General features: G+C 61.6%; 3 protein-coding genes across 5 annotated transcripts in view; 1 reads left to right on the forward strand and 2 right to left on the reverse strand.

The window, feature by feature from the left end:
- SLC22A23 (solute carrier family 22 member 23) overlaps positions 1 to 9,067 on the forward strand; it is a 75,103-nt gene extending 66,036 nt beyond the window's left edge. Inside the window, exons 7-11 of one of the 3 annotated variants that reach the window (XM_056108477.1) lie at positions 307 to 539; positions 1,286 to 1,318; positions 1,399 to 1,422; positions 1,964 to 2,087; positions 7,039 to 9,067. In XM_056108477.1, coding sequence (XP_055964452.1) covers positions 307 to 539; positions 1,286 to 1,318; positions 1,399 to 1,422; positions 1,964 to 2,087; positions 7,039 to 7,396 — 772 coding nt within the window. In that variant the 3' untranslated portion in view covers positions 7,397 to 9,067. Of the gene's footprint in view, positions 1 to 306; positions 540 to 1,285; positions 1,319 to 1,398; positions 1,423 to 1,963; positions 2,094 to 7,038 lie in introns of those variants that run through there. The other 2 variants (XM_056108478.1, XM_056108479.1) reach the window with 2 other exon arrangements.
- The window catches only part of LOC130017734 (ribosyldihydronicotinamide dehydrogenase [quinone]-like), a 136,987-nt gene that overhangs the window by 3,130 nt on the left and 106,671 nt on the right, over positions 1 to 27,186 (reverse strand). The window lies entirely within an intron of this gene.
- On the reverse strand, positions 9,719 to 12,583 carry PSMG4 (proteasome assembly chaperone 4). Its single transcript, XM_056108487.1, has 3 exons — positions 12,374 to 12,583; positions 11,096 to 11,171; positions 9,719 to 9,867 (listed from the first exon to the last, which is right to left on the reverse strand). Exons 1-3 carry the CDS (start codon positions 12,542 to 12,544, stop codon positions 9,746 to 9,748), a joined length of 369 nt encoding a protein of 122 aa, XP_055964462.1. The 5' UTR covers positions 12,545 to 12,583; the 3' UTR covers positions 9,719 to 9,745.

Genomic DNA, 27,186 nt, shown 5'->3' on the forward strand with positions numbered 1-27,186 from the left:
ACCTGACGTGGACGGGGCGGGAGAACCTCAGTTCCTGGTCTGGGGGTGCCCACAGGACCACAGGCTGTGTCCAAAGGGCCCCAGGGGGTGTGGCCTCAGGCTGCTGCACCCCAGGGCGCCAGGTGGAAGAGCCCCCCCAGACCCCCAGTCTCGACAGGGTCCTGAGAACCTGGGTCGGGGACCACCCCGAAGGCCGCTGCCCTGCCCGGTGGGCGGTGGCCAGGGAGTGACGGGGTCCAGGCGAGCTGCAGCCCTGGGCCGCCGCCTGGCCGGGCCTCAGTCCCGGGTCTGCGGCCGCCCCCGCAGGCTGACCGGCTACGGCATCCACCACTGCTTCGCCCGGAGCATGATGGGCCACGAGGTGAAGGTGCCGCTGCTGGAGAACTTCTACGCAGACTACTACACGGTGGCCAGCATCGCGCTGGCCTCCTGCCTGGCCATGTGCGTGGTGGTCCGCTTCCTGGGCCGCCGGGGCGGGCTGCTGCTCTTCATGATCCTCACGGCGCTGGCCTCGCTGCTGCAGCTCGGGCTCCTCAACCGTGAGTGGGCAGGGCAGGGCAGGGCAGGGTGGGAGGTGGGGGGTTAGGGTAGGGCAGGGGCAGGGGGCGGGACGTGGAGGGGCAGGGGGTGTGGCAGGATGTGGCCAGGCAGGGGGCGTGGCCGGGAAGGCAGGGGCGGGGCCAGCATGATCATTGGGGTGTGATTGGGCAGGGGCGGGGCAGGGGTGGGGCAGACTGTAGGGGCGGGGCCTAACTGCAGGGGCGGGGCCTAACTGCAGGGGCGGGGCCAGGAAGGGGCGTGGCCCCACCCTGCTTGGGCGCCGGGATCCTGAGCAGAGGGGCTTGGTCCCCACCTCTCGCCCCTCGCCCAGACCCAGGCACGGGCTTGTTTTGTCAGCCCAGGGAGGTCCACACGGCCTGGTCTGGCCGCACACGACCGATCAGGAGACACTGGGCGGGGTGGGGGGGGCCGGGGAGTGTCCAGGCGCCCTCGGGTCCCTGCTGCAGACAGCAGGAGCCGGGCGGGTCAGCGTGGAGGGACAGGCCGGGCTGGGCATGCTCGGCCGCGGGTCCCGGCAGTCCAGGACCCCCGTGCTCCCTTCCGTGCCGGCTCGGGCACCCACGGGCCTGCCTCCACGGCCCTCCCGCCCGCCGGCCCCGTGAGCCTGGCCAGGACCGCGCCCGTGGGCCGGGCCGCCTGCGGGGAGGCCACTCGCGTCTCGGAGGGGCCCTCGGCTGACCTGCCTCTCTCCTCCCGCCGCCGCCGCCGCCCCGCCGCCGCGCAGTGATCGGAAAGTACAGCCAGCACCCCGACTCAGGTGAGGCCCGCGCGCCCCCCGGCCCCCGCGGGCGCGCCCCGCGAGACTGACTCTGGTCTCTCTCCTCCTTCCCCTCCAAGAGTTGCAGCTGAAGTTGGCCGTAGGTTGGACACTAAGCGTATACTCGCCCCCCCCTGCCTCCCGGCAGCGCCCCGCTCGCTCGCCCGCATGCCAGCCCCCCGCCTGGTGCCCGCTCGGCTCCCCCCCCCCGCGCCCCCGCGGCCGGGCAGCTGCCGTCCCCTCCCGTGGGTCACGCACGTGTGCGCTGCTGGTCACGGCTGCCCGCCCTCACCCCCCCGCCGCCGGGGAGCCCAGGACGCGGCCTCGCGGGCCCCCACCGACCCCCAGCTGCATGCCGCTGGCCCCCCGGCCTCCGCCGGGCGTGAGGTCAGGCCCCGGCCGTGCAGGCTGGGCCCCCCACGGCCCCCGAACTGAGACTCGGCCCCGGTTCGGGGCTGGCCGGGCCGCAGCGGCGGGCAGGTGACGCCCTGCAGCCAGAGGGCCCTGACCTCACTGCCCGCCCGGGGTCCCGGGTCTGCAGGGGCGAGGGCTCCGGCCTCCCTCCCCTCCCCGGAGGACGCCGTGCCGCCCCCGCCCCGCCCGCCGGGCCCCGCTCACCGCCCCCCTCCCCGCGTGCTCCCCCAGGCATGAGCGACAGCGTCAAGGACAAGTTCTCCATCACCTTCTCCATCGTGGGCATGTTCGCCTCGCACGCCGTGGGCAGCCTCAGCGTGTTCTTCTGCGCCGAGATCACGCCCACCGTCATCAGGTGCGGGTTGGGCCGGGGGCGGGGGCGGGGCGGGGTCAGGGCGGGGCCAGATGGTGGGCGGAGCCAGGGGAGGGGCGGGCCAGGCACCGAGATCACGCCCGTCATCAGGTGCGGGGCGGGCCGGGGGCGGAGTCAGGGGCGGGGCCAGATGGTGGGTGGAGCCAGGGAGGGGCGGGCCAGGCATTGAGATCACGCCCACCGTCACCGGGGCGGGGCCGGGGGCGGAGTCAGGGGCGGGGCCAGAGTGTAGGCGGGGCCGGAGGGAGGGGCGGGCCAGGTGCCGAGATCACGCCCACCGTCATCAGGTGCGGGGCGGGCCGGGGGCGGAGTCAGGGGCGGGGCCAGATGGTGGGTGGAGCCAGGGGAGGGGCGGGCCAGGCATTGAGATCACGCCCACCGTCACCAGGGCGGGGCCGGGGGCGGAGTCAGGGGCGGGGCCAGAGGGTGGGCGGGGCCGGAGGGAGGGGCGGGCCAGGTGCCGAGATCACGCTTACCATCATCAGGGGTGGGGCGGGGCCAGGGTGGAGTCAGGGGCGGGGCCAGATGGTGGGTGGAGCCAGGGGAGGGGCGGGCCAGGCATTGAGATCACGCCCACCGTCACCGGGGCGGGGCCCGGGGGCGGAGTCAGGGGCGGGGCCAGAGGGAGGGGCGGGCCAGATGCCGAGATCACGCCCACCGTCATCAGGGGCGGGGGCTGGGGCAGAGCAGGAGAGGGCCGGGGGCAGAGCCGGGTCGGGCTCTGAGATCACGAGCTCACGCCCACCGACATCAGGTGGGGGGGGGAGACGGGGCAGGCCGGAGCTGGGGGCGGGGTCAGGGGCGTGGCCAGAGGGTGGGCGGGGCCGGGGCCAAGCTGGGTCAGCCCCGGCGTGGACCAGAGCTGGGGCTGGAGGGTCAGGGAGCAGTCCCCGGGCCCGGCCGTTCCTCTCTGAGGGCAGCGGATCTCACGGTCCGGACGTCACACTGGGGGGGGGTTGTGCAGCAGCCCAGGGATGTCCCACCCAGCGTCCTGACCCCCCGACCACCCGCCACAGCCGCACACATCCTGGCGTGGGGGCTGCGTCCGTGTGTCGTTCTCGTCTAAGGGGAAGTGGCCTTTCTGGGCCACCGGCCAGTGCTGACGATGTCAGAATGTTCTGGGCTCGGCTGAGCAGTGCTGCCCCCTCCCATCTGTGCGTGTGGGGGGCCGAGCGGTATCACTGGCATTTCTAACACATGCCCCAGCGGATGGGGCCGTGGGCATGGGCAGGCACTCGCTGGGCTCCGCTGGGAGGCAGCCGGCGTGGGCGGGGGGGGGGGGGACACTGCTCCCCTGCCCTTCCGCGCCCAGTCCTCGGCCCCAGGGCCACTGCAGACTCATTGGGGCGGCCCGGGGCATGGGGGGCCAGGAGCGGGCACCAGGTCTGGCCTCCGTGCCGCGCGCCTGTGCCAGCATGCTGTCCACGGGGTTCGCATGACCTCATCTGGATTCTTCTCTGGGTTCCTGTCACACACGCCAAGCCCGAAGGCCGCTCGGTACCTGCAGGGGCGATGCCAAGGGACTGTGTGCTTATGCAAGGAGCCATTAGGTGCCAGGTTCTGTGGCCCCCGCCTCTGCGAGAGCCGAGGGGAGGGGGCCAGCCCAGCTGCATCCTCGCCCCTGCAGAAGAATCTAGCCAGCTCCTCTGTGGCTGGTGTGATATCCCCGGGGGGTGGGGGGATGGGGGGCAGCGAGGGCTGGTTCTGGCTGGTGCCCGTAGGAAATGCAGTGCCTTCAGCAGCTCTGACCGGGGCTTTTCTTTGATGCGTTTGGTTGCAGCCGTCGAGTGGGGTCTGCGGGCTCAGGGACAGGGGTTCTGAGGTGGGGGTCTGCTCACGCCTGACACGTGTGTGCACCGGAGCTCGGCGCTCTCGCGGGCAGAGCCCCATATGGAGGCCCAGGCTGCCCTCTCTGAGAAAATCGGCCTGGTAGGACAAGGGAGCAGTGAGCACTTGGCCCGGGCGACGTGTTTACGTTGGCAGAGGATGCAGAGGTGAACCCGAAGGGGCGTCCGGCAGGGCTGCGGAGTTTTGGTCCCTTCGGGAGTCCCGTCCCCGTGAGCGCCAGGGACCATCCCGAAGGCACCGGGTTGGAAGTGGGCCCCACACCTCCCCACAGACAGACCCACCAGTCAGGACGGGCAGCAGGCTCCGAGACACACTTGCCCTCACGCGAACCAGCCTGTGTCCGTGGCCTGCACGCAACACAGAACAAGCAGGCCAGGAGGACTGAGACGGGCAGAGCTCGGTGCCCGGGTGCCATCCCCGCCCCGAACGCCCTGGGGAGGGCTGGCCCTCCTGCAGGCCTGCCAGGGCCCTGAGCACCGAGTTCCAGGCAGGGCAGGTGGACTGGGCTGGGGCCCCAGGCAAGGCCCCTCTGAGGCCAGGCCGCTTTGCTGAGTGGCATGAAGGAGTCTGTGGGGGAGCATGTGGCCTTCGGGACAGTGATGAGACCCTTCCTACTGGGGCAAGTTCTTTATTTCTGTAAAAACAGGCACAAATACCTCTCCATCCGTGATGTTACAGAAATGCGGTGGAGACTAATTAAAACACAGAGAAAGAGTGAGGGGGCAGAGTGACAGCACAGCGGGGAGGGGGTTTGCCTTGCATGCGGCCGACCTGGGTTCGATCCCTGACATCCCATAGGGTTCCCCCAAGCACTGCCAGGAATAAGCCCTGAGCACAGAGCCAGGAGTAACCCCTGAGCATCGCTGGCTGTGGCCCCAAATGAGAGAAGTGTGTGGTGTGTGGGGCGGGGGGAATTCTTGGCTCTCAGTGCAAGATGCCGTCCCTGTGCTGAACAGAATAACTGGCAGATTGCAGGCCCCTCTGAGCAGACTCGGCCCTTCCAACTGGCCTGCTGTGCATGGAACGAGCCTTAAGAGAGCTGGACTCGCAGCTGGTAGTGGCCACCCATGGGGTGGGGGTGGCAAGACTCACGCCTGCCTGTGCAGGGCAAGTGTGGCCGCGTGCTGCCCTCTGGTGACGAGCTGGGGGAAAGCAGGCGATGCCCGTGGAAGGCCCCCCAGGGAGGTGGGGAGCTGGTCTTGGAGCAGAGAAAGAACCAGAGGAAAATGACGCAGAGTGGAGGGGCCGAGCAGCGCCCATGGGGGACAGGCATGTGGGGGCCGAAAAGGCGGGACCTGGCACTGTCGCCTCCTCAGGCTCCTCTGCCTACCCCCGGGCCTCTGCACTGCCGCGTGACCGTGACAGCACAGAGGAAAATGCCAGCAGGAAGTCAGCTAGAAAGTGGGCTCGGTCTCAGGATGAGCCCAGGAGAAACGCCACTGTCCCCACCTGCCCATCTCTGCCCCTTGGCACTGACCCGCGTGCCCGTGTCATTGTCACGTGCTCCAGGAACGGGGCTTCCTTCCGTGTCTGGTGTCTGTGGCCAGCTGGTAGACAGATGATTCTGGGCACGAGTAAGGGACAGACGTGTTTGCGTCAGGCTGCTCCCAAGGCCAGAAGGACCAGAGGCCACCCACGGCCCGGCTGCTGCGGGTCCTGAGGGTCCCACTCGAGGGCAGCGCTAGAGGCTTCCTGACGGGCCCAGGAGCAGGCCCATAGCCTGGGGCGCGTTTTGTGTGTGGGAGCCTGAGTCTGACCCCCAGGAAGACCCCAGAGTATCATGCCCCAAGAAACCACTGGGTGTGGGACATTCCCCCCCCCCCCAAACACACAGACACACACGTGGACACACATGCCCCAAGAAACCACTGGGTGTGGGACATCCCCCCCAGCACACAGACAGACACACAACACAGACAGACACACGGACACACATGCCCCAAGAAACCACTAGGTGTGGGACATCCCCCCAACACGCACACAGACACACAGATACACACGCGGACACACACAGGCCCCAAGAAACCACTAGGTGTGGGACATCCCCCCCAGCACACACACACACAGACACACACACAGACATACAACACAGACAGACACACGGACACACCTGCCCCAAGAAAACACCAGGTGTGGGCACCCCTCCCCCAACACACACAGACACCCAGGCATCATTAAGCCCATGGAGACACACAGATGTGCAGCCCGTGTCCTCTGCCCACCGGCTCGGGGCCACCCCCAGGGATGGCAGAGTCGCTTGCTTCCTTGGTCTCTGCACCCCACCCGTGTGGACCTACAGCTCGCGGGGCACCAGGCAATGGACTTGTGGCCTCCTGGGGGCGACTGAGCAGCCACGGGCAGCATCTCCCTGGGATCCGTCTCTGCCCTGAGGCTGGTGCCCAGGCCCACTTGGGACAGTCTCCCCGGGGAGGGGACCCTGGTTGTCTCCGGCTGTGGCGAGGAGCAAGCTGGCTGCAGACGCCTGTGCTGACCCGGGCGCCGGCTGCCCCGTGCAGCCTGACAGCCTGGGGGTCGCGCTGTTGTTCAGGGTGCACACGCCTGGGCCCTGGCTTTGCGCGCTCCGGTTCTGGCTGCAGACCCCACCCCGGAGTATCCCCACCTCCGGTCCCGGTCCATCGCTCCCATGTCTCCCGTCATCTGTCTCCCTGCTTAGAGCCATGGCCTCCAGACTTACTTGGCCAGCACCCCCTTTTCAGAAAAAAAAAATCCCCTGCCCCTGGGAACTGACCTCCTGGAAGAAAAGTGTCCAGCGGCTGCACTGGGTGCCCAGCAGCCCTCGGGGAAGCCTCCAGGCTTCTCTGCTGCCACCCCCCCCTCCCCCAGCCCGGGCTCCTGCCCCGGGCCCAGCCCCCCACGCTCTCCTTGGCCTGCCACTGACTTCCTTCCCGGCTTCCGGCTGACCCTCCATCCCGCGGCACCGGGAGGGAGCGTGTCCACCTGGTGCTGGTCCTGGCCAGGGCGGGGTGGTCCCGGCCTTCCCCGCGGGCGTGCTGTGAGCGGGGCTCCTGCCCCGGTTGCCAGGCCCCTGTGCCCCGCTGACCTGCCTCGTGCGCGGACCCCGCAGGTGCGGCGGCCTGGGGCTGGTGCTGGCCAGCGCGGGCTTCGGCATGCTGACGGCGCCCATCATCGAGCTGCACAACCAGAAGGGCTACTTCCTGCACCACGTGCTCTTCGCCTGCTGCACCCTCATCTGCATCATCTGCATCCTGCTGCTGCCCGAGAGCCGCGGCCAGGGCCTGCCCGAGAACCTCTCCAACGGCGAGCACTACACGCGCCAGCCGCTGCTGCCCCACCGCAAGGGCGAGCAGCCGCTGCTGCTCACCAACGCCGAGCTCAAGGACTACTCGGGCCTCCACGACGCGGCGGCCACGGGCGACGGGCTGCCCGACAGCGCCACGGCCAACGGCATGCGCTCCATGTAGCCGGCGCGCGGGGGGCGCGCGCGCTCCAGGGAGCCGGTGCGCGGGGGGCGCGCGCGGACGGCCGCCCGCCCGCCCCGGACTTTCTTTTCTGCCATGAGATGTTTGTATTTATTTTGGTCATTTTTACAAGAAGCACTTTACACCCTCTCATGATCTCAGCAAGGGCGTCCACCCTCGGGAGAGGGGCGCGGCCGCGGGGGCCGTGCCGGGGGGCCGGGGGCCGCGCTCCCCAGCAGCCCCCGTCGGAAGAGCCCGCCTGCCGGGAGATGAGTGCCAGTGCTGCCGTGGAAAGGACCAGAAGCTTCGCGCCCCGCCCCGCCCGCCCAGCCCCGCCTGGGGCCGCGGACCCTGCCCCTCGCCCAGCTCTACCTGTAAACACGCGGCCGCGGGGACCGGCGCGCCCCGCCCCCCCGGGGTCCCCCACACCTCGAGCACATCACACAGACATCACCAGCCTGCAGGACAGCCGGGCAACGTGGGGGCAGGGGGCGCGGCGCCCCCGCGGGCGAGTGTCACCGGGGTCCCCCCGGAACCAGAGACGGACAGAGCGAAGCAATAACCCCCCAGCCCGCCCCCACCCGGCCCGCCGCGCCCCCTTCTTCTCGCTCGCCAGCTCGGGCTCCTCCACTGCCGGGAGTGCTCCGCCGGGAGTGCTCCTGCAGCCGCACCGCGGGGCCACGAGGACCCCCGCCGCCTGGGGCCTTTATTTTCTTTTATTTTTTTCTGGAGTTTCCCCGTCCCTGGCAGCGTCTGCGCGGGCCGTGCCCAGGGAAATGTGCGTCCCTGGTCCGGGCAGCCGTGAGGACACGGAGGCGGGTCAGGGCTGAGCGCACCCCGGCCCCGACGCCTGCTTGCGCCGTGCGCCCACCTTCGCGTGCCAAACCAGAAACCTTTTGCCTTTTCTCAAATACTTGCTACAGAGCCACCGGGGCGCGGGGGGCGCGGCGGCCCAGGCGGGGTGCCCGGGTCCCCCCAGGACTGGCTCGCTCCGCCTCGCATCCTTCCCCAGGGCCTCCGTCCACCTTAAGTGACCCACTAAGAAGCGTCCTGACCGGGCCAGCGCCGGGCCGGGGCGGGGGCTGGGCACCCGGGGCTCTGGACGCACCCTGCTCGCTCCCACCCGGCAGTCACTTCTCAGGCTGCGCCCTTGGCCGGGGCCGGGCTGGCTCTGCACTCGGACCCTGCCCCGAGTCGCTGAGCAAAGAAACGGGAACGGAAGAGGCTGGTCGCTGGCGAGGGGGGAGGGGCGCCAACACAATCCCCGCCGGAGGCCACTCGCGCCCCTTCCTGCAGCCACTCGAGGGCCCAGGTGCCAGTGGAGCTGCCCGAGCCCGTCCCCACCCCGCGTGTCTTCCGTCCGTGTCGCGGCGCGCCCCGCCGTCCCCCCACCCCACCTCGAGGTCTGTCGGACCCGTGTCTGTCCGTGTCTCCTGGGCCACTCCGGAGGGGTCCCTCCTAGCACAAGCCCCGACCGAGCCCTGAACTGTCGTTCGAAGCCGAATGTCTGCATGATGTCGCGTGTCGGCCCTGGGGAGGGTCCGTCTGTATGTGCAGGACACGATGCTGCCCCTAAGTTTTCCTCGGGAACATCCTCCCTACCTCATCTGATGGTACCCACTGGAGGCATCTCACCACCATTGGCCACAAGTAATAAACGACCTGCTTACTCATCGCCCATTCCTCGCTCTGGCGGCGGCCTGGGGTGGGGTGGGGGGCAGGGCAGCTGGGGCTCTTTCCCCTCACAGCCGAAGGACGTGACCGGCCCTGTGACTCCGGGGGAAGTTCTGCTTGCCCTGAGCAAACGGGCAGACGGCACCTGGACTGGAGAACTGGCTGGCCACTAGCTGCCCAGCTGCCGGCCAGGCCTCCTGGGGCGCACGGCGGCCTGTATCTGGGCACCTCCCCACCCCCCACAAAATGCCTGTTGTACGAGCCGCTAAGGCCACGTGGGGCGGGGGGGGGGACAGACAGAGCCTGGGGTATGGCAGGATGCGCTGGGGGTGGGACGGGGACAGGCTGGGGGCACGCCCGCCTCACTGAGGCTTGGCCTGCTGACCCATCCATCAGCCCCCTTGAGCTCAGAGACCCTCACTGGACCCCCATCCACATCCCTGGGCAGGAACACGCGGTGATGTTATGTCCACCCTGTGTGACGGAGAGGAACCTTCCAGAAACAAAGGCGGGAGGCCCTGGCCTTGCACACAGCCGACACCCCGCCTGTCTTCCGGTCGCACTGGGAGTGTGCCCCACCCCACCCACCCCCAAAGGAAAGAAGGGACGTCGGCACACTAGACGGGGGTGGGTGGGCGCATCCTTTATTCAGGCACTGACAGTCTCCCAGCCACGCGGCTAGAACTTCTCAGGAAACGCCTCCATCTCCTCCTTGATCCTGTTCTCCACAAGCAGTGTGAAGCCGCTGTCGGCCGTGGGGAGGTTGTAGCTGACGAACACCTGCTTGCGGGTCTTCCGGGCTACGGCGAGAGAATGGGCCGCTGGGCGGGCCGGGCGGAGACACCGGCCTGGCACGGTCCCCCGGCCCTGGAGGCCACGAACGTGGCAGTCCCTTTCTCCAGCCCCGCGGGGAACCTTCGGCAGGAAGCCCCCACGCCTGCCCAGGGTAGCGAGGTGGTCCTCGCTTTGGGAAGCTCCCACGGCGGCCCTGCGGCTCTGCTGCCCACCGGGCTCGGCCCTCAGCCCACTCAGATGGACACGTGGCCACAAGACAAGCCTGCTCGAGGCCCCGCCCACAGCTGGCCACGACCGCAGCTCCAAGCCTAGGCACTGAGTGACCCCATGAAGAGGCCCGGGCAGGCAGGCATCACCGCACACAGCTGCTCGGCTAGCGACGGCTGCCCTGGGGACCCCCACTCTCCCCCAGGTCACCCTGAGCAGAATACATGTGGAGGACCGACGTGGCGGAGGCTCCCGAGAGGGGGTCACAGCCCTGGGCTGTGACCAACAGTGACCGCCCCCGGCTCCTGGCAGCCCGGCTTGGCACCAACCACATCCCAGGGTCCCCCAGGAGATGCCCATTTGGGGCAGCGTAGGCGGCCCTGTGAGGCTTCACCTTCTCAGGGGCCTTGGCACGCGGGAGGCTGGGAGGGGCTCCTGGGGCCTGACCCCCCATCTCCCGCGTGCAGAGCGCACTCCGGCCTGCTGGGCTCTGTCCGGCCCTGAGACCCCCGTTAGGGAGAGAATAAGAACCAGATGTGGGGGTCTCAGTCTGTTTCACTGTCGAAGGGCAGGAGCCGAGGAGAAAAAGACAAAAGAAAAAAGGGAACCTCCAGGTCCAGAAGACAGCAGCCGTGCCTGGCCCAGGGGGCTGCACTGATTCTGCCACCACCAGTGGCCCCTCGAGAGGCAGATCCTCCGCCAGGGGCGGCCAGGGGAAGGCAGAGAGAAGAGCCCACTCGCCGCACCAAGTCAAAACCCCAGCAATGCTGGCGGCCGTTAGGACGCCCGGGCCGAGCCTAACCGTGGTGAGCTGGAGTCTGGGCTCCAGCGCTGTCTCTGTGGGGCCGCCCTGCCCTGTCCAGGCGTGCTTCTAGAACCATCGATCGCCCCCACCAGCCCACACAGGAAGGGGGTCCAGAGGGCGTCACCTGCACTCAGGGCGGAGGGAAGCGAGGCAAGCGGGAGACCCCAGGCCCAGGGCCTCCCCTGAGGCTCCCTCTGGGGTCCGGGAATGCGGTCACGTACCTAGGCGCTGTGCCAGGCCAGCAGAGGCTGGGTCGGACGCGTCTCCGAAGAGGGAGGTGGCCACTGGGACGGAGTCCTGAGAGCAGAGCAGCGCGTGAGGCGGCGGGGGCCGGGCGGGCAGTGCAGGGGGACGGGCTGGCCCAGGGCGGCCACACCAGGCTCAGGGGGGCTCCCAGCGGACGCCCCAGGCCAGAGAAGTGAGGGCTCCCTCGGGATCATGGCCAGGCCCCTGATCGCAAACACTAATGACCGAGCACCCCGGCAGGCTGGAGAGACAGCTCAGCCGGGAGGGCACCTGCTTCACACACGCGGCCGACCCGGGTTCGATCTCTGACACCCCATGTGGTGCCCCGAGCACTGTGGGAGCGATCCCTGAGCACCACCAGGTGTGGCCCCACCCCAAGAAAACAAACATGAAACACGTGGTCCTTCCCGCCCACCCAGGAACACGGCGCCTGGCTCCCTCTCAGCCCGGAGAGCAGAGCACAAGGAACGGGGGCAAGAGCCCACACGCAGAGACCCCGAGTTCCACCCCGCGCCGCAGGGTCCCCGCAGCTCCCCACAGCAGGGGGAGCACCCTCCGCCTTCCATCGCGGACGCTCAGCCCGAGGCCTGGATGGGAGCTGAGCCCGGCAGCAGCAGGGCGTGGGGGGAGAGACCCCCGCGAAGGCCCCACGCTCTCCTGCTGCCGGAAACTGCGGGACCCACAGCAAAGCAGCCCCAGGGGTGGGTCTCCCCAGAAACAAGCCAGGCCTCAGCCCAGCCAGAGGGTAGGATTGGCTCTGCGACCCCTCCCCCATGGCCCGCCCCTGCTGCCTCCCGCCTGGCGCCAGACACCCGGGACCCCCTCCCCTGCCTGCACCCACCTGTCCCTCTAAGCCCCCCGCGTCCCTCTTGGTCTGTGTCCCCTCACGTCCCTCTCGGTCCCATGTCCCCCACATCCCCTGTGTCCACTCCCCATGTCCCTCTTGCTCCCCACGTGTCCCCCCGTCCCTCGAGGTTCCCCCCAAGTCCCCCGTGTCCCCCCTCCCTCTAGGTCCCCCCCACACCCCTCTTGTCCCTCTCCCGCGTGCCCCCGTCCCTCTAGTTGTCTCCGTGTCCCTCTCCCATGTCCCCCCGTCCCTCTACGTGTCCCCCGTGTCCCTCTCGGTCCCCCCTGTGTCCCTCCACCGTGTCCCCCTGTCCCTCTCGGTCCCCCAATGTCCCCCGTGTCCCTCTCCCGTGTCCCCCCGTCCCTCTAGGTGTCCCCGTGTCCCCCTCCCGCGTCCCCGCACTCACGAAGCGGCTGCACATGGCCACGGCCAGGTTGCGCAGGTGCGGCGTGGCGCCCACCCAGAGGAAGAGCGAGTCCGTCAGCCGCATGACGTGGAAGTGCACGAGCTGCTCCCACAGCCTGGCGCTGAAGTTGTGCAGGGACACGTCCCCGGCCGCGGCCCGCGGCTCCTCCATCCGGGCCGGAGCGACCGGGAGCCGGACCAGGCAGGCGCGCGCGCCGCCGCCGCCGCCGCTCCAGGCCCGAGCGCGCCAGCGCGGACGCGCTTCCGGGGGCCGGCGGGGCGGGGCGGGGCCTCCGGATGGGGCGGGGCGGGGCCTCTGCTGGCGGCGTATCTTACGGAGCGGGCAGGGCCGGGGGCGGAGCTGGGGCGGGTCTCTGGCGGAGGGGCGGGACCTAGGGCGGGGCATCCTTGGCGGGGGCGGGGCTTAGGGAGGGGCGGGGCCTCTGCTGGCGGCGTGTCTTATGGAGCGGGCAGGGCTAGGGGCGGAGCTGGGGCGGGTCTCTGGCGGAGGGGCGGGACCTAGGGCAAGTCATCGCGTGGCGGGGCGGGGCTTAGGGAGGGGCGAGGCCTCTGCTGGCGGCGTGTCTTATAGAGCGGGCAGGGCTAGGGGCGGAGCTGGGGCGGGTCTCTGGCGGAGGGGCGGGACCTAGGGCAGGGCATCCCGTGGCGGGGCGGGGCTTAGGGAGGGGCGGGGCCTCTGCTGGCGGCGTATCTTACGGAGCGGGCAGGGCCAGGGGCGGAGCTGGGGCGGGTCTCTGGCGGAGGGGCGGGACCTAGGGCGGGGCATCCCTGGCGGGGGCGGGGCTTAGGGAGGGGCGGGGCCTCTGCTGGCGGCGTATCTTACGGAGCGGGCAGGGCCAGGGGCGGAGCTGGGGCGGGTCTCTGGCGGAGGGCCGGGGCCTAGGGCGGGGCATCCCGTGGCAGGGGCGGGGCCTCTGTTGGCGGCATCTTATGGAGAGGGCAGAGCTAGGGGCGGGTCTCTGGCGGAGGGGGGGGACCTAGGGCGGGGCATCCCTGGCGGGGGCGGGGCTTAGGGAGGGGCGGGGCCTCTGCTGGCGGCGTATCTTATGGAGCGGGCAGGGCCAGGGGCGGAGCTGGGGCGGGTCTCTGGCGCAGGGCCGGGGCCTAGGGCGGGGCATCCCGTGGCAGGGGCGGGGCCTCTGTTGGCGGCATCTTATGGAGAGGGCAGAGCTAGGGGCGGAGCTGGGGCGGGTCTCTGGCGGAGGGGGGGACCTAGGGCGGGGCATCCTTGGCGGGGGCGGGGCTTAGGGAGGGCGGGGCCTCTGCTGGCGGCGTCTTATGGAGAGGGCAGAGCTAGGGGCGGGGCTCTGGTCTAGGGGCGGGGCATCTTGTGGAGAGGGCGGGGCTCCGGGCAGGGCGGGGCCTCCGGGGCCGGAGCCAGAAGGCGGGTGTGAGCCGGGACCCTGGAAAGAGGCTCCAGGCGCACCCCGGGTTGTTCTCTCCTGGGAAGTCCCCCAGCCCTGGCCTGCGGACCCCCTGGGACCACACAGCCAAGGACCCCGGGGCAGCGCCTCCTTGCAGAGAGCCCCCGCCTGGCCCCTGGCGCCAGGAGGCCAGAGTGGCCTTGAGGGACGGCCCTGCCCATCTGCCGAGAGCCACAGGTGCCCCCGGCGCCTCCTGGGGTCCGCGTGGGCCCCTCTTCTGCCCACGCTGCGCCCCTCCCTGCCGCCCGCACGCCAGGCCGTGCTCCGCGTCCCTGCCCCACCCCTGTGCACCCCGGCCAGCGTCCCCCGGCACGTGGGAACCGGCCAGCCTTGCTCTGCTGACCGCCCCGCACACACCCGGTGGGCGGTGATGCTCTTTGGGGCCCCTCGGAGCCCAGGAGCGGGTGGTGTGTCTGCCCCGCCGTTGAGGGGGGCGATAAAGGTGTGCACAGTAGAAGGGGCAGGGCCGCTCGCAGCCAGCGGAGGCCCCAGCCGAGCCCCCCACACGGTCCCCGGGTGAGAGCTCAGAGCCCGGACCAAGCTCTGAGCACAGCCAGGTGTGAGCCAGAAAAAACAAACAAACAAAAGTGTGCGTGAAGGGGAGCCTCGCGAGCCCCAAAACAGAACAGTGTGCGGCACCGCTGGGAGACCCCCGGGGCTCCGCACAGCCCCCCACCCCTTCCCCTGCCTGAGGCACCTCCAAGGGGCCGCCCTTTGTCGGGCTCTGCCTCTCATCAACTCAGGCCTCTTGCAATCAGCCACGGGGACTGGCATCCCCCACGCGTGTACACACACACACACACACACACACACACACACACACACACACACCCTCTGTGCATGCTTCCGTGGTGGGTGCAATACTGCATAGAGCCACTAGGTGGCAGCCGGCCGCAGCTCTGAGAAAGAGCCAGTGTTGGTGTGCATGTGTGTGTGTGCACGCCTGCGTGTGTGCGTGTGTGTGTGTGTGCATGCGGGTGCGTTTGCGCGTGCCTGGACGTGCCTGTGTACACGTGTACGTGTAATGTTGCCGGAGAAGTCTCCCCCTGAGGCTGTGGCATTTCAGGGGGATTGGGATCCAACAGCAGCTGGCGTCTCCCGGCCTGGGAAAGGGGCCGCCTCCGGCAGGCGAGACTGCAGCCAAAGATACGCACATTCGCGTATTTGGCCTTGCTTAGGGGCCACGCACAGCGGTGGTGCTCGGGGACTGATGCAGTCGTGTGCCTTAACCTCTGCACTCAAATAAATGTCCCTCGGGCTCATCGCCAGCCAGTGTGTGGTGTGTGTGTGGATTTCTGCTACCTGTCCCCAGCAGCCCCGTGGAAGAGGGTTACAAAGCCCTGTTCTGGAGTCCCATAATGCTAGAGGTGGTTGCTGGGGGGCGGGGGGGGGGGGGGTACAGGTGCTGGAGGAGGCCAGAGGCATCCAGAACATTCACTGTCTTCAGCACCTAAACCCACCCCTTTCCAAAGCTTGAGCAGCGTGTGTGAGCTCAGGCCTCACTGCATGCCGTCAGAGCCCTGCGTGCAGGACACCCACTGCCCGGGGTTCCTCCTTTCCCCCAATGCCCTCACACTCCCGGTCCACGGCAGAATGTGTGGTGTGTGTGGACAGGGGCACAGACACGAGGGAAAAGGGACAGCAGGAGCTAAAGCAAGGCCGTTTCCCACACAGGGGCGGGGGGGTGGGGCAGACAGGCACCCCTGAGAGACCTTGCTCAAGCCCAGCAGAACCTTCCAGATGGGAAGGCTGAAGCAGGTCAAAGGACACGGCCTTGTCGGTGGTGCGCCGAAGACTCCAGGTTCCAGAGGGCAGCTCAGAACATTTCTGCACCCTGCCACCCCCCGCAAAAACCCATCTACATCCCTTCACAGCAACGGCCCCTTTCAGGGAGCCCCGGGGGCAAGGGGGTTCCCTAGGAGACGGCAAGTCCACAGCACAAGGGACCCTGCCCCCCATTCCCCCACCCCCCACTCCCCCACCCCTGTCCCGTGCAGGCGGGGGATCTGGGGGAGTAAGGATGCTCAGCCCCCTCTCAGCCAGCCCCCAGCGGGAGGGCAGGGGCGTTCTCACCACGGAGAACAATCTGGGCCTTTGTAAGGGGCCCTGAGGCTGATTCATTCATTCCTCTCCTACTGCAGCTGGGCCGGGTGCTTCCGCTCCTGCCCGCCCTCGGGAGGGCAAGTGTCAGCACCGCGCCCCCTCCGCAAGCTGGACGCGCTGTCCACCTCTGCAGGCGGTGATGAGGGGATGCCCCCCCCCATCACCACCACCTGGTACTTCCAGCAGAATTTCTGGTCCAAGTGCCTGACCTGCAGTGCTCGCCCCGGCCAGCTTCTCTGGGAAGCAAAGCGTTCGGCGTGCATAGAACAGATTCCAGCTCATCCTCCTCCTCCCCCTCCTCCCCCGATTTCCTTAGGGGAAAATCAAGGTCCACTCCAGCGGTCAGCCTGGCCTGCGGCAAATGCCGGACTGGGGCTGGTCTCCTCTGCGGGCGCCTCCCCCGCCCCTGGGCACCCCCGGGCACCCAGCCCCCACCTCTCCGGCTCCTTCCCATTCCTCTCCACCAGCTGCTTCGTGTTTGTTTGGGGGCTCACTCCCGGTTCTGTGCTCAGGGAGACTCGTGCGGTGCTTGGGACTGAACCCGGGTGCGCGGCCCGCAGTGCTCTCTCTCCACCTCCAGGGCTGGGGGCTGGCTTTGTTCGTCGGTTTCGGGCACACGATGTTCCAACTCCGCATCTCTCGCCAGCGCCCAGAGTCTGGCCCTGCAGTGCAGGGAAGAGGGGCGCGGGCTCAGGACAGAGGCCCGGAGGGCGCGCACAGGGGACTGGCGGAGAATTTCAGAGCGGGCACGTCCTAGACGTGCTGTAGGACCACACCCTGCTCTACTTTGGCTGTAAATAGCTTTTCTTTTTCCTTTTCTGGGCCACTTCTGTGGGTGCTCAGAGCTTAGTCCTGACCCTGTGTTCAGAGATCACTCCCGGAGGTGCTCAGGGGACCTTGTGTGGTGCCAGGGACAGAAACAGTGTTGGCCATAGGCAAGGCCAGTGCCCATGGTGCTACCTCTTGGGCCTCTTATTCTCTTTCTGATGGGAGCTCAGTCGGCAGTGCTCGGGGAAGAACTCAGTGCTCCCATACATGAAGCCTGTGCTCCAGCCCCTGAAGCCTCCCCAGCCCCTAGAAACTTCTTTTTCTAAGAGCCTCGAGTCAACCCCTTCTGACTGTAAAAATCTATTTTGGGCAGCCACTCAAAACCATCTCCTAAGGATTATTTTGGGGATTTTTGGGTTTTTTTTATAATCTACTTTGATTTTCAAGTCATGTATGTTTTAATTTTTTTTTTACAAAATGTATTTATCTTGGGGCTAGAGTGATAGCACAGCGGGTAGGGCGTTTGCCTTGCACGCGGCCGACCCGGGTTCAATTCCCAGCATCCCATATGGTCCCCTGAGCACCACCAGGAGTAATTCCTGAGTGCAGAGCCAGTACTAACCCCTGTGCATTGCCAGGTGTGACCCAAAAAGCAAAAAAAAAATGTATTTATCTTATGCATAGTGATTTTTGTCATGATCTCGATCCTCCTGTTGTTTGTCGATTGCCTCGAGCAGGCACCAGTAATGTCTCCTTCGTCCCAGCCCTGAGATTTTAAAAAGTGCCATATTCAAGGCTCTGTCAGGGTCAGGAGAATGAGACCCATCATTGTCACTGGTATTTGGCATATTGGGTACGCCGCGGGGAGTTTGCCAGACTCTGCCGTGTGGGCAGGTTACATTCGGTAGCCTACCAGGTTGTCCAAAGCAAGAATGAGATAATAAGATGTCACTTCCGGGAGCTGGGTTTATAGTCTCTGGGTCTTGGCTGTTGATGGTATTACACAGCGCAGGGGTCCAGTTGGTGGGTGTGACCCCTGCCTACTCTACTGGAAGGTGGAGGATCTGGGTGGAGGATGCTCAGCTCCGATCCAAGCAGGCTTGGAGATCTCAGCCCCGGGACCCGCATGCTTTTGTTCCTCTGCCGGTACCTTCATGCATGTGGAAAGTGGTCTCAGCATGGTTGTGGCTGGTTCTGGAGGTCTCTGGCTGCCGGAGCTCTTCTCAGGGCAGGGAGGGAAACTCAACCTGCCCCCCTCCAAGGGGCCCCGTTGAGGACAGCCAGGCACAGGAGACTCTGTGTTGTTCTCTTCTGGGAGCTGGGTTTTATAGTCTCTGGGTCTTGGCTATTGATGGGATTACACGGCGCGCGGGGGGTGGGGGGGCATTGGTGGGTGTGACCCCTGCCTACTGGAAGATGGAGGATCTGGGTGGAGGATGATGTTTGTCAGTCTAAAATATATACGCCATTGATGCACACAGCAGTGTGCTGGCTGGCGGACACACACCCGGAGAATTCTTCGGGCCCCATACAGAGCCGATTTCACCAGGAGGTCCCAGATGGGGAGGTGCAATCTCCCCGCCTTCTCCAGGTGGAATCCCGGTGACCATGAGCTTCTACAAGGATGGCTCTGGTATGTGAGCACCAGGACTATTCTTCTGAACCGCGCGGCCACATGCCCTTTCCTGATATGCAAAGTGACCAATGGAAAGTAAATGATGTAGCGTCTGTCCCTGGAAGGCAGGCTTGAATGGTGGTGGGACATTTTGAGCAAAATATAATCCCCAACTAAAATGCATCTGGACTGTGCATTAAACTACGGTGCCATGCCACCCCAGGAGGGGAAGGGTCTCTGTCCCTCCACCTATCCCCCTGGTGGCGGCGGATGGTGACCACCATCTTTTAGAGCCTAATGGACAGCCAGGTATGAGACTGCAGTGATGAGGCATGCAAGGCCTCATGGGATGGGGGGTGGAACCGGCCCTGCTCCCTGCCCTGACAAGGCCCCGAGTTGCCAACCGCGAACACCTCCTCCAGCTCCTGAACGACCATGATCCCAGAGGCACACAAACCAATCTCAGAACCCAGCGGCTTTTGGCAGTAATCCCTCTAGACTTACTACTAAAATATCAGAAATGCGGCCGTGTGACATCATATGTTCTTCATAATCAGCAATAGAAAACAAATTATCTGATGATGTCTTTTTGGCAGGTCTGAATGTTGGGGGAAATTACAAATAATAATGGTGGGTCTTCTGTCATAATATTAAATGTGATCAACGTAGAGAGAGAGAGTAAAGTGGAAATCTGCCACACGGGCAGGGGGAGGGGTGTGAGGAGGGCATACTGGGATTCTTGGTGGTGGAAAATGTGCACCGGTGAAGAGATGGGCATTTGAACATTTGTATGACTGACTGAGACTTAAAGTGAAAGGCTTGGTGACTGTTCTCACAGTGATTCAATAAATAAAAATTTAAAAAATAATAATATATATATATATGCCAGTTGTAAAAGCCAAATTACCTCGCAAAGAGTTAAGGTGATCAACTCTCCTGAAGGTACAGCAAATAAACTAAAGCAGGACACTGGACTCACAAGCAAATTCCAGCCATTGCCTGAAAAATACTGAAGAAGCACATGCCAAAGTACAAACACAGATATTGAGTTTTTTCACTAGCCTGATATTTCGAAAATCTTTATGAAAACTATGCCAGTAGAAGTAGGTCTTTATAATTAAAACAGAAATCAAGGGACTGGAGTGATAACACAGCGGGGAGGGCATTTGCCATGCTCGCAGCCGACCCAGGTTCTATTCCCAGCATCCCATATGGTCCCCCGGGCACCACCAGGAGTGACTCCTGAGTGCAGAGTCAGGAGGAACCCCTGAGCATCACTGGGTGTGACCCAAAAACGCAAAAAATAGAAAATTAAAAAATTTAAAAAAAAAAAACAGAAATCAGGGATCGACAGTGATATGACAGTGAGGAGGGTACTTGCCTTAAACACTCGTCTGACCAGGCTCTATCCCCTCTACCCCATGTGGTCCCCTGAGCCCGCCAGGAGTGACCCCAGAGCCAGGAGACAGCCCTGAGCGTCGCTAGGGAGACAAAAAAAGAAAAATCAATAATAGTCCAGGATAAACAACCATATGCGAAAGGTATTTTTTTTTGTTTTATGTAGGAGTACTGCTATTTATTCAGCCATTGATTAGCTGATTGAATTGGGAGTGAACTCCACCTTACTATTTATTTTTCATTTTTTATAATTTTATTTATTGAATCACCGTGAGAGCAATTACAAAGCTTTCAGGTCTAAGTCTCGGTGATACAATGAAACACCCGGACCTTCACCAGTGCCCATTATCCACCACCAACAACCCCAGTATACCCCCATCCCACACCCTCCTCCTACCTGTGGGGCAGATGATTTCCACATTACTCTCTCTCTACTTTGATCACATTCAATATTTCGACACCAGACCCACCATTATTATTTGGGATTTTACCCCAGCACTCAGATCTGCTGAAAAGGCAACAGTAGACAATTTGTTCTCTATTGCTGGTTATGAATAACATATGATGTCGTGTGGCTGCAGTAGTGGCCGCGCGATTTTGAAATTTTGAAATTTTAACAATTAAATCTGGAGGGATTTCTGCCAAAACATGCTGGGTTCCAAGATTTGTTCCTGAGTCTCTGGGATCATGGCCGTTAATCGGCTTGATCAGGAGCAAGAGAGGGTGTTTGTGGGAGGCGACTCAGGGTCTCGTTGGGGTGGGGAGGACAGGCCTGGCTCCACCCCCATCCCATGAGGCCTTGCGTGTCTCGTCACTGTGGGTCCAAACCTGACTGTCCAATGGCCTCTGGAGGATGGCGGCCACCGAGCCACCAAGGAGGAGCAGGTGAAGGGACAGCATCCTTTCCCCCATGGGGTGGCCTGACAACAATAACCTACTGCGGGGTCCGGACGCATTTCTGCCAAAAACCGCTGGGTTTCGAGATTTGTTTCTGAGTCTCTGGGATCATGGCCATTAAGCAGCTTGATCAGGAGCCAGAGAGGCCATTCGTGGGCGGCAACTCAGGGTCTAGTTGGGACAGGGAGGAAAGGGCCGGCTCCAGCCCCATCCTGTGAGGCACCACGTGTCTCATCACTGTGGGCCCAAACCTGACTGTCCAGTGGCCTCTGGAGTATGGCAGCCACCTGGCCACCAGGGGGAACAGGCCAAGGCACAAAACCTATTCCCCCCTGGGGCGGCCCAGCGACAGTAACCTACTGCGGGGTCTGGACGCATTTCTGCCAAAAGCCGTTGGGTTTCGAGATTTGTTTCTGAGTCTCTGGGATCATGGCCATTAAGCAGTTCAATCAGGAACCAGAGAGGCCATGCCTCCAATTATATAGCTGAGCCGGAGGTGGTTTGTGGGTGTGTTTCCCACATACCTAACTTTTGGCCGTTTACTTTCTTGGTAAACTTTGCCCCAAGTTTTTGGACAAAGGCACAGCAGCAATTTTGGGGTATCTGGAAGTCTGAAGGCGCCATCAGGTTGCTGATGCACTCTCCTCACAGGTACAGATTGACCTGCTGGCGGCACCATACCCCCACGAAAGGTAATTTTTTTTCAGTTAAATAATTACATATTTATATTTATTTTCCAATTACATTTTGTGAGTTTTTATTTTTTTTAAGTGAACTTTTTTTAAAAATTTTTATTAGTGAAACACTATGAAGTACAGTAGTAGATTAACAAATTTTTGTGCTTGGGTTTCAGTTATACAATGATCGAGTACCCATCCCTCCACCAGTGCCCATTCTCCACCACCATTGATTCCAGTATCCCTCCCGCCCCCCACCCCCCATCCCCCCCTGCCTCTGTGGCAGGGCATTCCCACAAAAGGTAATTTTAGACACAAGTGGTTTCAAACCTTATCACTTTCACCCTGTTGTTCAAAGATTTGCTCGACTGGGCGCCAGTAATGTCTCCATTCGTCCCTGCCACATGCCAGTGCAGCCCGATGGCATATTGGGCTCTCTCAGGGTCAGGAGAATGAGGGCCATCATTGTCACTGTTCTTGGCATATCTCGGCACCTGTTCTCCGCCAGGTTCTGCCGTGAGGGCGGGACACTCTCGGTAGCTTGCCAGGCTCTCCGAGAGGGATGGAGACTCTTGGGGCAGCCTCCAATCACCTTTCCCGGTGTTCCCAGTCAGTCATACATGTGGGCAAGACACTCTCGGTAGTCCGCCTGGTTCTCTGAGAGCCGGAGCGAGAACCAGACAATAGCAGGTCTATTCCCGGCCGCGCACTTCCGGGAGCTTGGTTTTATAGTCTCTGGATCTCGGCCATTGATGGGGTTACACGGCAGTTGGTGGGTGTAACTGTCGAGCTAATGGAAGATGGGGGATCTTCAGTTCAAACACTATTTTAAATAATATCGCACTCCTTAACATCTCAATTTGCTTACTTTCCTTTCTTAACAAATCGATCAATAAAAGCTGCACAGACATTTATGACAACAGCATATGTGCATGACAAACATTCACACATGTGGCATGCCCACACGGGCACACACACACACACACACACACACACACACACACACACACCTGGAAAGGATTCAGGCATGCGCAGACTTCAAGGCAGTTCTCTTGTCAGAATTATATTCCGCATTCCGGTGCTGGCCTTCCTACTATCCTACCACGACCCTTTCATTCTACTTGATCTGGGAGAACCCCGGCCACAGTGACTCATTACAAACTAGGAACAAATGTAACACTCACCTGTAACCGCTTCAGAGAAAAGTTACTTTTTCAAAACAGGAGGCTGGGAGGGAGAGAGCGAGGGGGTGGGGGTGAGAATAAATGCCCCCAGGTTGAAGATCCAGGGCCCGAGAGGAGACACACAGCCCTCAGCATGCCAGGCGTGGCCCCAAAACAGAACAAAAACGCCCACGGATCGAAACTTCCGACATTGCACCTAGTTTCTTATCTCCATCACATAGAAGGTTCAGATCATTTCATTGTAGACTTTTGCGGGAATGGGCCTTCATGGCCGTCTGAGCAGGCAAAACAAGGCAAAACGGTCAGCAGTCTGACTTCAAAGGCATCGCCCATGGATCAATACTGACTTCAGAGTTATCATCAATGGATCAACACCATCAGCTAAGAAAACAAGCAAGTGCGTGCGCGCGCGCGCGCACACACACACACACACACACACACACACACACACCAAATAAGCAAATAGGACTATGTCAAACAAAAAACTTTCTGCAATGTAAAACAAATGACAGTAAAATAAAGACATCCTAGCAACTGGAGAAGCAGCAGGTAGGTTGTTTGTCTTGGACAGGAGACCCACCCGGCTCCTATCCCCAGCACCCCAACGCGTACCTGCCAGGCATGAACCCTGAGTGCAAAGCCAGGAGTAAGTGCTGAGCCAGAAATAAAATAAAGACACCCTACTTAATCAAAGGAAACATTCGCACACTATCCATCACGTTTTATATATATATATATACACATATATATATAGTGTGTGTGTATATGTACACACACATATAAGATATATCTTTTATATATGTATATATATATATATATATGTGTGTGTGTATATATCATGATCACGACCATCCTGTTGTTCGTCGATTGCCTTGAGCAGGCCCCAGTAACATCTCCTTCATCCTAGCCCTGATTTTTTTTTAAAAAGTGCCATATTCAAGGCTCTTTCAGGTTTAGGAGAATGAGACCCATCATTGTTACTGGTGTTTGGCATATTGGGTACGCCACGGGGAGTTTGCCAGACTCTGCCGTGTGGGCAGGCTACATTCGGTAGCCTGCCAGGTTGTCCAAAGTAGGAATGAGATAATAAGACATTGCGTGGCCACAAATGCGGCCATGCGCTTCCGGGAGCTGGGTTTTATAGTCTCTGAGTCTTGGCCGTTGATGGGATTACACGCACCAGGGGGCCAGTTGGTGAGTGTGACCCCCGCCTACTGGAATTTGGAGGATCTGGGTGGAGGATGCTCAGCCCCGATCCGAGCAGGCTTGGAGGTCTCAGCCCCGGGACCCGCATGCCTTTGTCCCTCTGCCAGTACCTTCATGTGTGCGGAGAGTGGTCTCAGCATGGTGGTGGCTGGTTCTGGAGGTCTTTGGCTGCCGGAGCCCTGGTCAGGGCGGGGAGGGAAACTCAACCCGCTCCCTCCAAGGGGCCCCGGCGAGGACAGGAGGGGCAGGAGACTCTCTCTCTCTCTCTCTCTCTTTCTCTCTCTCTCTCTCTATATATATATATATATATATGTATACACACACGCATAAAGTACTCTACTCACATCTCAGCAGCAATGAAACAAACACCCCCATCAAAAAACAGGACAGGGCAATAAGGCTGCATTTCATCCAGAAACCAGCAGGTAAGGAGGAGGGTAAGGCCCCACTTGTTATCAGGAAAACGGCCCTGAAAGGAAGCCAGGCACTGCCTGTAGCACAGGACAGACACCAGGTGCTGTGGGGCACCCTGAGACAGACCCTCATCCACTGTGGGCGAAGGGGGGCTCCTCTGGTTCAGCTCAACAGGAAACAGCACAGAAACGCCTCTGAAAAACTCACAGAACTACCATATGACCCACGCCCCCCCACCCCCCCGCTGCCCCGCGTCTTTCCGCCATCCTGCACAAAAAACATCACTCGCAAAGGCATCTGCACACCTCTGTCCGTTCACAGAAAAGCCAAGATCGGAAAGAACCTGGGCGCCCAGGGGCGGGTGACAGAGGACGAGACCGGGGCAGAGACAGCGGGTCCCCGGTAGTCAAGTTCAGCTCGGATGCAACCAGAGGGGTCTGTGCTGAGCGCGGTGGGCCAGGCTGGACTCACGGACCGCGTTCCAGGAGAGCAGCTTCTGGGCTTTGGCGGTGTCAGGGAGGCGGGAGGCGGGCACTCTGGGGGTGACGGGTACGGCACCTCCGCACGGCCGACCCGAACCCTGCTGTCTCAACTCCCGCAACAGCTAATTTAAACGGTGTCACATCACAGAGGCTTTTGCCTGGAAACGGTTTTCCTTCTTACGACAAAGGCTACGAAGGCCAGACAGCCCTTCTTGGGGAGGAAAAGGATCAGGCAAGAGAATTTAGGCCAGATATGAAGACTTTGGAGATCAGAACACCTGAGGCCAAGCCGCATCCCGGTCGGCCCCCAATGTTTCCTCCCGCCTGCTTTAGATTCAGAAGCCAGAGGCCATCCCCCAGCCACGCAGGAGCAAACATCTCTTTACCTTTGGCAGGCTTTCTGGGGCCCACGGCATGGGGTGAGCGGGACGCCCCTTCCAGGCTGGTCCTTCTAGGACGGCAAATGACAAGTGAACATCAGACCAACAGGCACAGATTAAAAAAAAAAGTGCAGCAGTAACAAGTGCAGCAGGCACAACAAGATATTTTTGTTGTTTGTTTATTTTTTTTTAAAGGTTTCTGGGCCCCATTGAGCAGTGCTCAGGGCTCGCTCCTGGTAGGGCTCAGGGGACCTTGTGGGGTACTGGAGATCAACCTCCAGAAGTCAAACATACACAAGGGAAATGTTTATCCACTATTCTATTTCTCCAAACCCAAATAATGTCTGTTTAATTATTATTATTATTATTATTATTATTATATATTTTTTAATTTTTTTGACTTTTGGGGTCACACCCTGCAGTGCTCAGGGGTTACTCCTGGCTCTACATTTGGAATCACTCCTAGCTCAGGAGACCATATGGGATGCCAGGGATTGAACCAGGCAAATGCCCAGCCCTCTATACTATTGCTCTGACCCCAATAATATCTTCTTTTATTTATTTATTTATTTATTTATTTATTTATTTGCTTTTTGGGTCACACCTGGCGATGCTCAGGGGTTCCTCCTGGCTCTGCACTCAGGAATCACTCCCGGCGGTGCTCAGGGGACCATATGGGATGCTGGGATTCGGACCCGGGTCAGCCGCGTGCAAGGCAAACGCCCCACCCGCTGTGCTATCACTCCAGCCCCAATAATATCTTCTTTTAACAGGTAATATTGACGAGGCTTTTCCACTGTGGTGAAGGCTGCGTGCATAAGCTCCCCCCTTCTCTCTCCCTCTCTCTCCCCCCCCTCTCTTGTGGAGAGCCCACATACAGCCCCTCAGCGTGCGGGGAGCCAGCCCCAGTTCCACCAACTGTGACCCCAAGACAAACAGGATGCTAAAACAAATGAGAAGATAGTGGGTCTTGGTTTAAATTTGGATGATGCCTTGTGATCAGAAATATGAAGACAGGGCTGGACCCTGCGCCAGGCTGTTTCACTCAGGGCACCCCAGAAGGGGGTGGGTGAGACCCCTCCTCACCGCCAGGGACCCAGCCCCGACAGCCAAAAACCTCCAGAACCCAGTGCCGCCATACCTACGGCTGTTCTTCACATGCTCAGGAAGAGCCTCACCCAGGAGTGAATCTATTTCTGTGCTTCAAACCACACACCCTACCCATACTGATTACCGCCCCGTGATTGGTAGGGTTCAAAGTAGGAGGCAACCAATCTTACAGGGAAATATACTTTTTTTTTTAACAGATACATATATGAAAAGCACTCAAGGCTCAACCTTTAACAACATGTTAGTGATCTCTTCTAGAAGGGCTCAATGGCCCCTAGGTGAAATACAACAATCTCCACACTCTTTCCTCTAAGGATACTTTTTTTGTAGCTTTTTAAGCAGTTTTTCATAACAAACAATATAAAATATATTATTCTGGTTCTGCTTTGAGGGGGATTGGGGTTCAGGATCGACACACCTGAAATATGGTGGTGGGAAGGTTACATGGTGGTGGGATTGGCATTTGAATATTAAATGTAATCAAATATTGTGAACTACTTTACAAAATTTTAAAAAATTAAAAAGGAATATGAAGACAGAATTTAACTCTTTTTTATATTTTTTATTTTATTTTATATTATTTTGGGGATCACACCCGGCGATGCTCAGGGGTTACTACTCCTGGCTCTGTGCTCAGGAATGACTCCTGGTGGTGCTTGGGGGACCCTATGGGATGCCAGGGATCGAACCCAGGTTGGCTGCATGCAAGGCAAATGCTCTCTCCACTGTGCTATCGCTCTGGCCCCCAGAACTTAACTCTTCTTTCTGTCAATCAGCCCGTGGGGAGCTGGGTTTCACTCTGCATCCTTTGGCTTACGGTCCCAGTCTTCACACTCCCACTTCCTCGAGGCTTCCTCTACAGATGAGTCCCAGAAAACTGAGACGCTCACCCACATCGCTGGAGTCACCTCCTTAAATAACTTCTGCTGAAGACAAGGGGAAATCTCATAGTAGAAAAGTGAATTTCCTGGCAGACCAACTCTCTGGTGCTGGTCTGGGAAGCCCAGATGGACTGGTTTGAAGTTCCCCTTCCCGGGGCCGGGGTAGCAGCACCCAGAGCTGCCAGGAGGGACCCTTGAGCCTGCAGGAGGCTCTGAGCACCCGGGTGTGGCCCAGAACCCAGAAGAAAGAAAGA

The sequence above is a fragment of the Sorex fumeus genome, unplaced genomic scaffold (genome assembly GCF_029834395.1).
Source record: "Sorex fumeus unplaced genomic scaffold, SorFum_2.1 ptg000218l, whole genome shotgun sequence".
NCBI lineage: Eukaryota > Metazoa > Chordata > Mammalia > Eulipotyphla > Soricidae > Sorex > Sorex fumeus.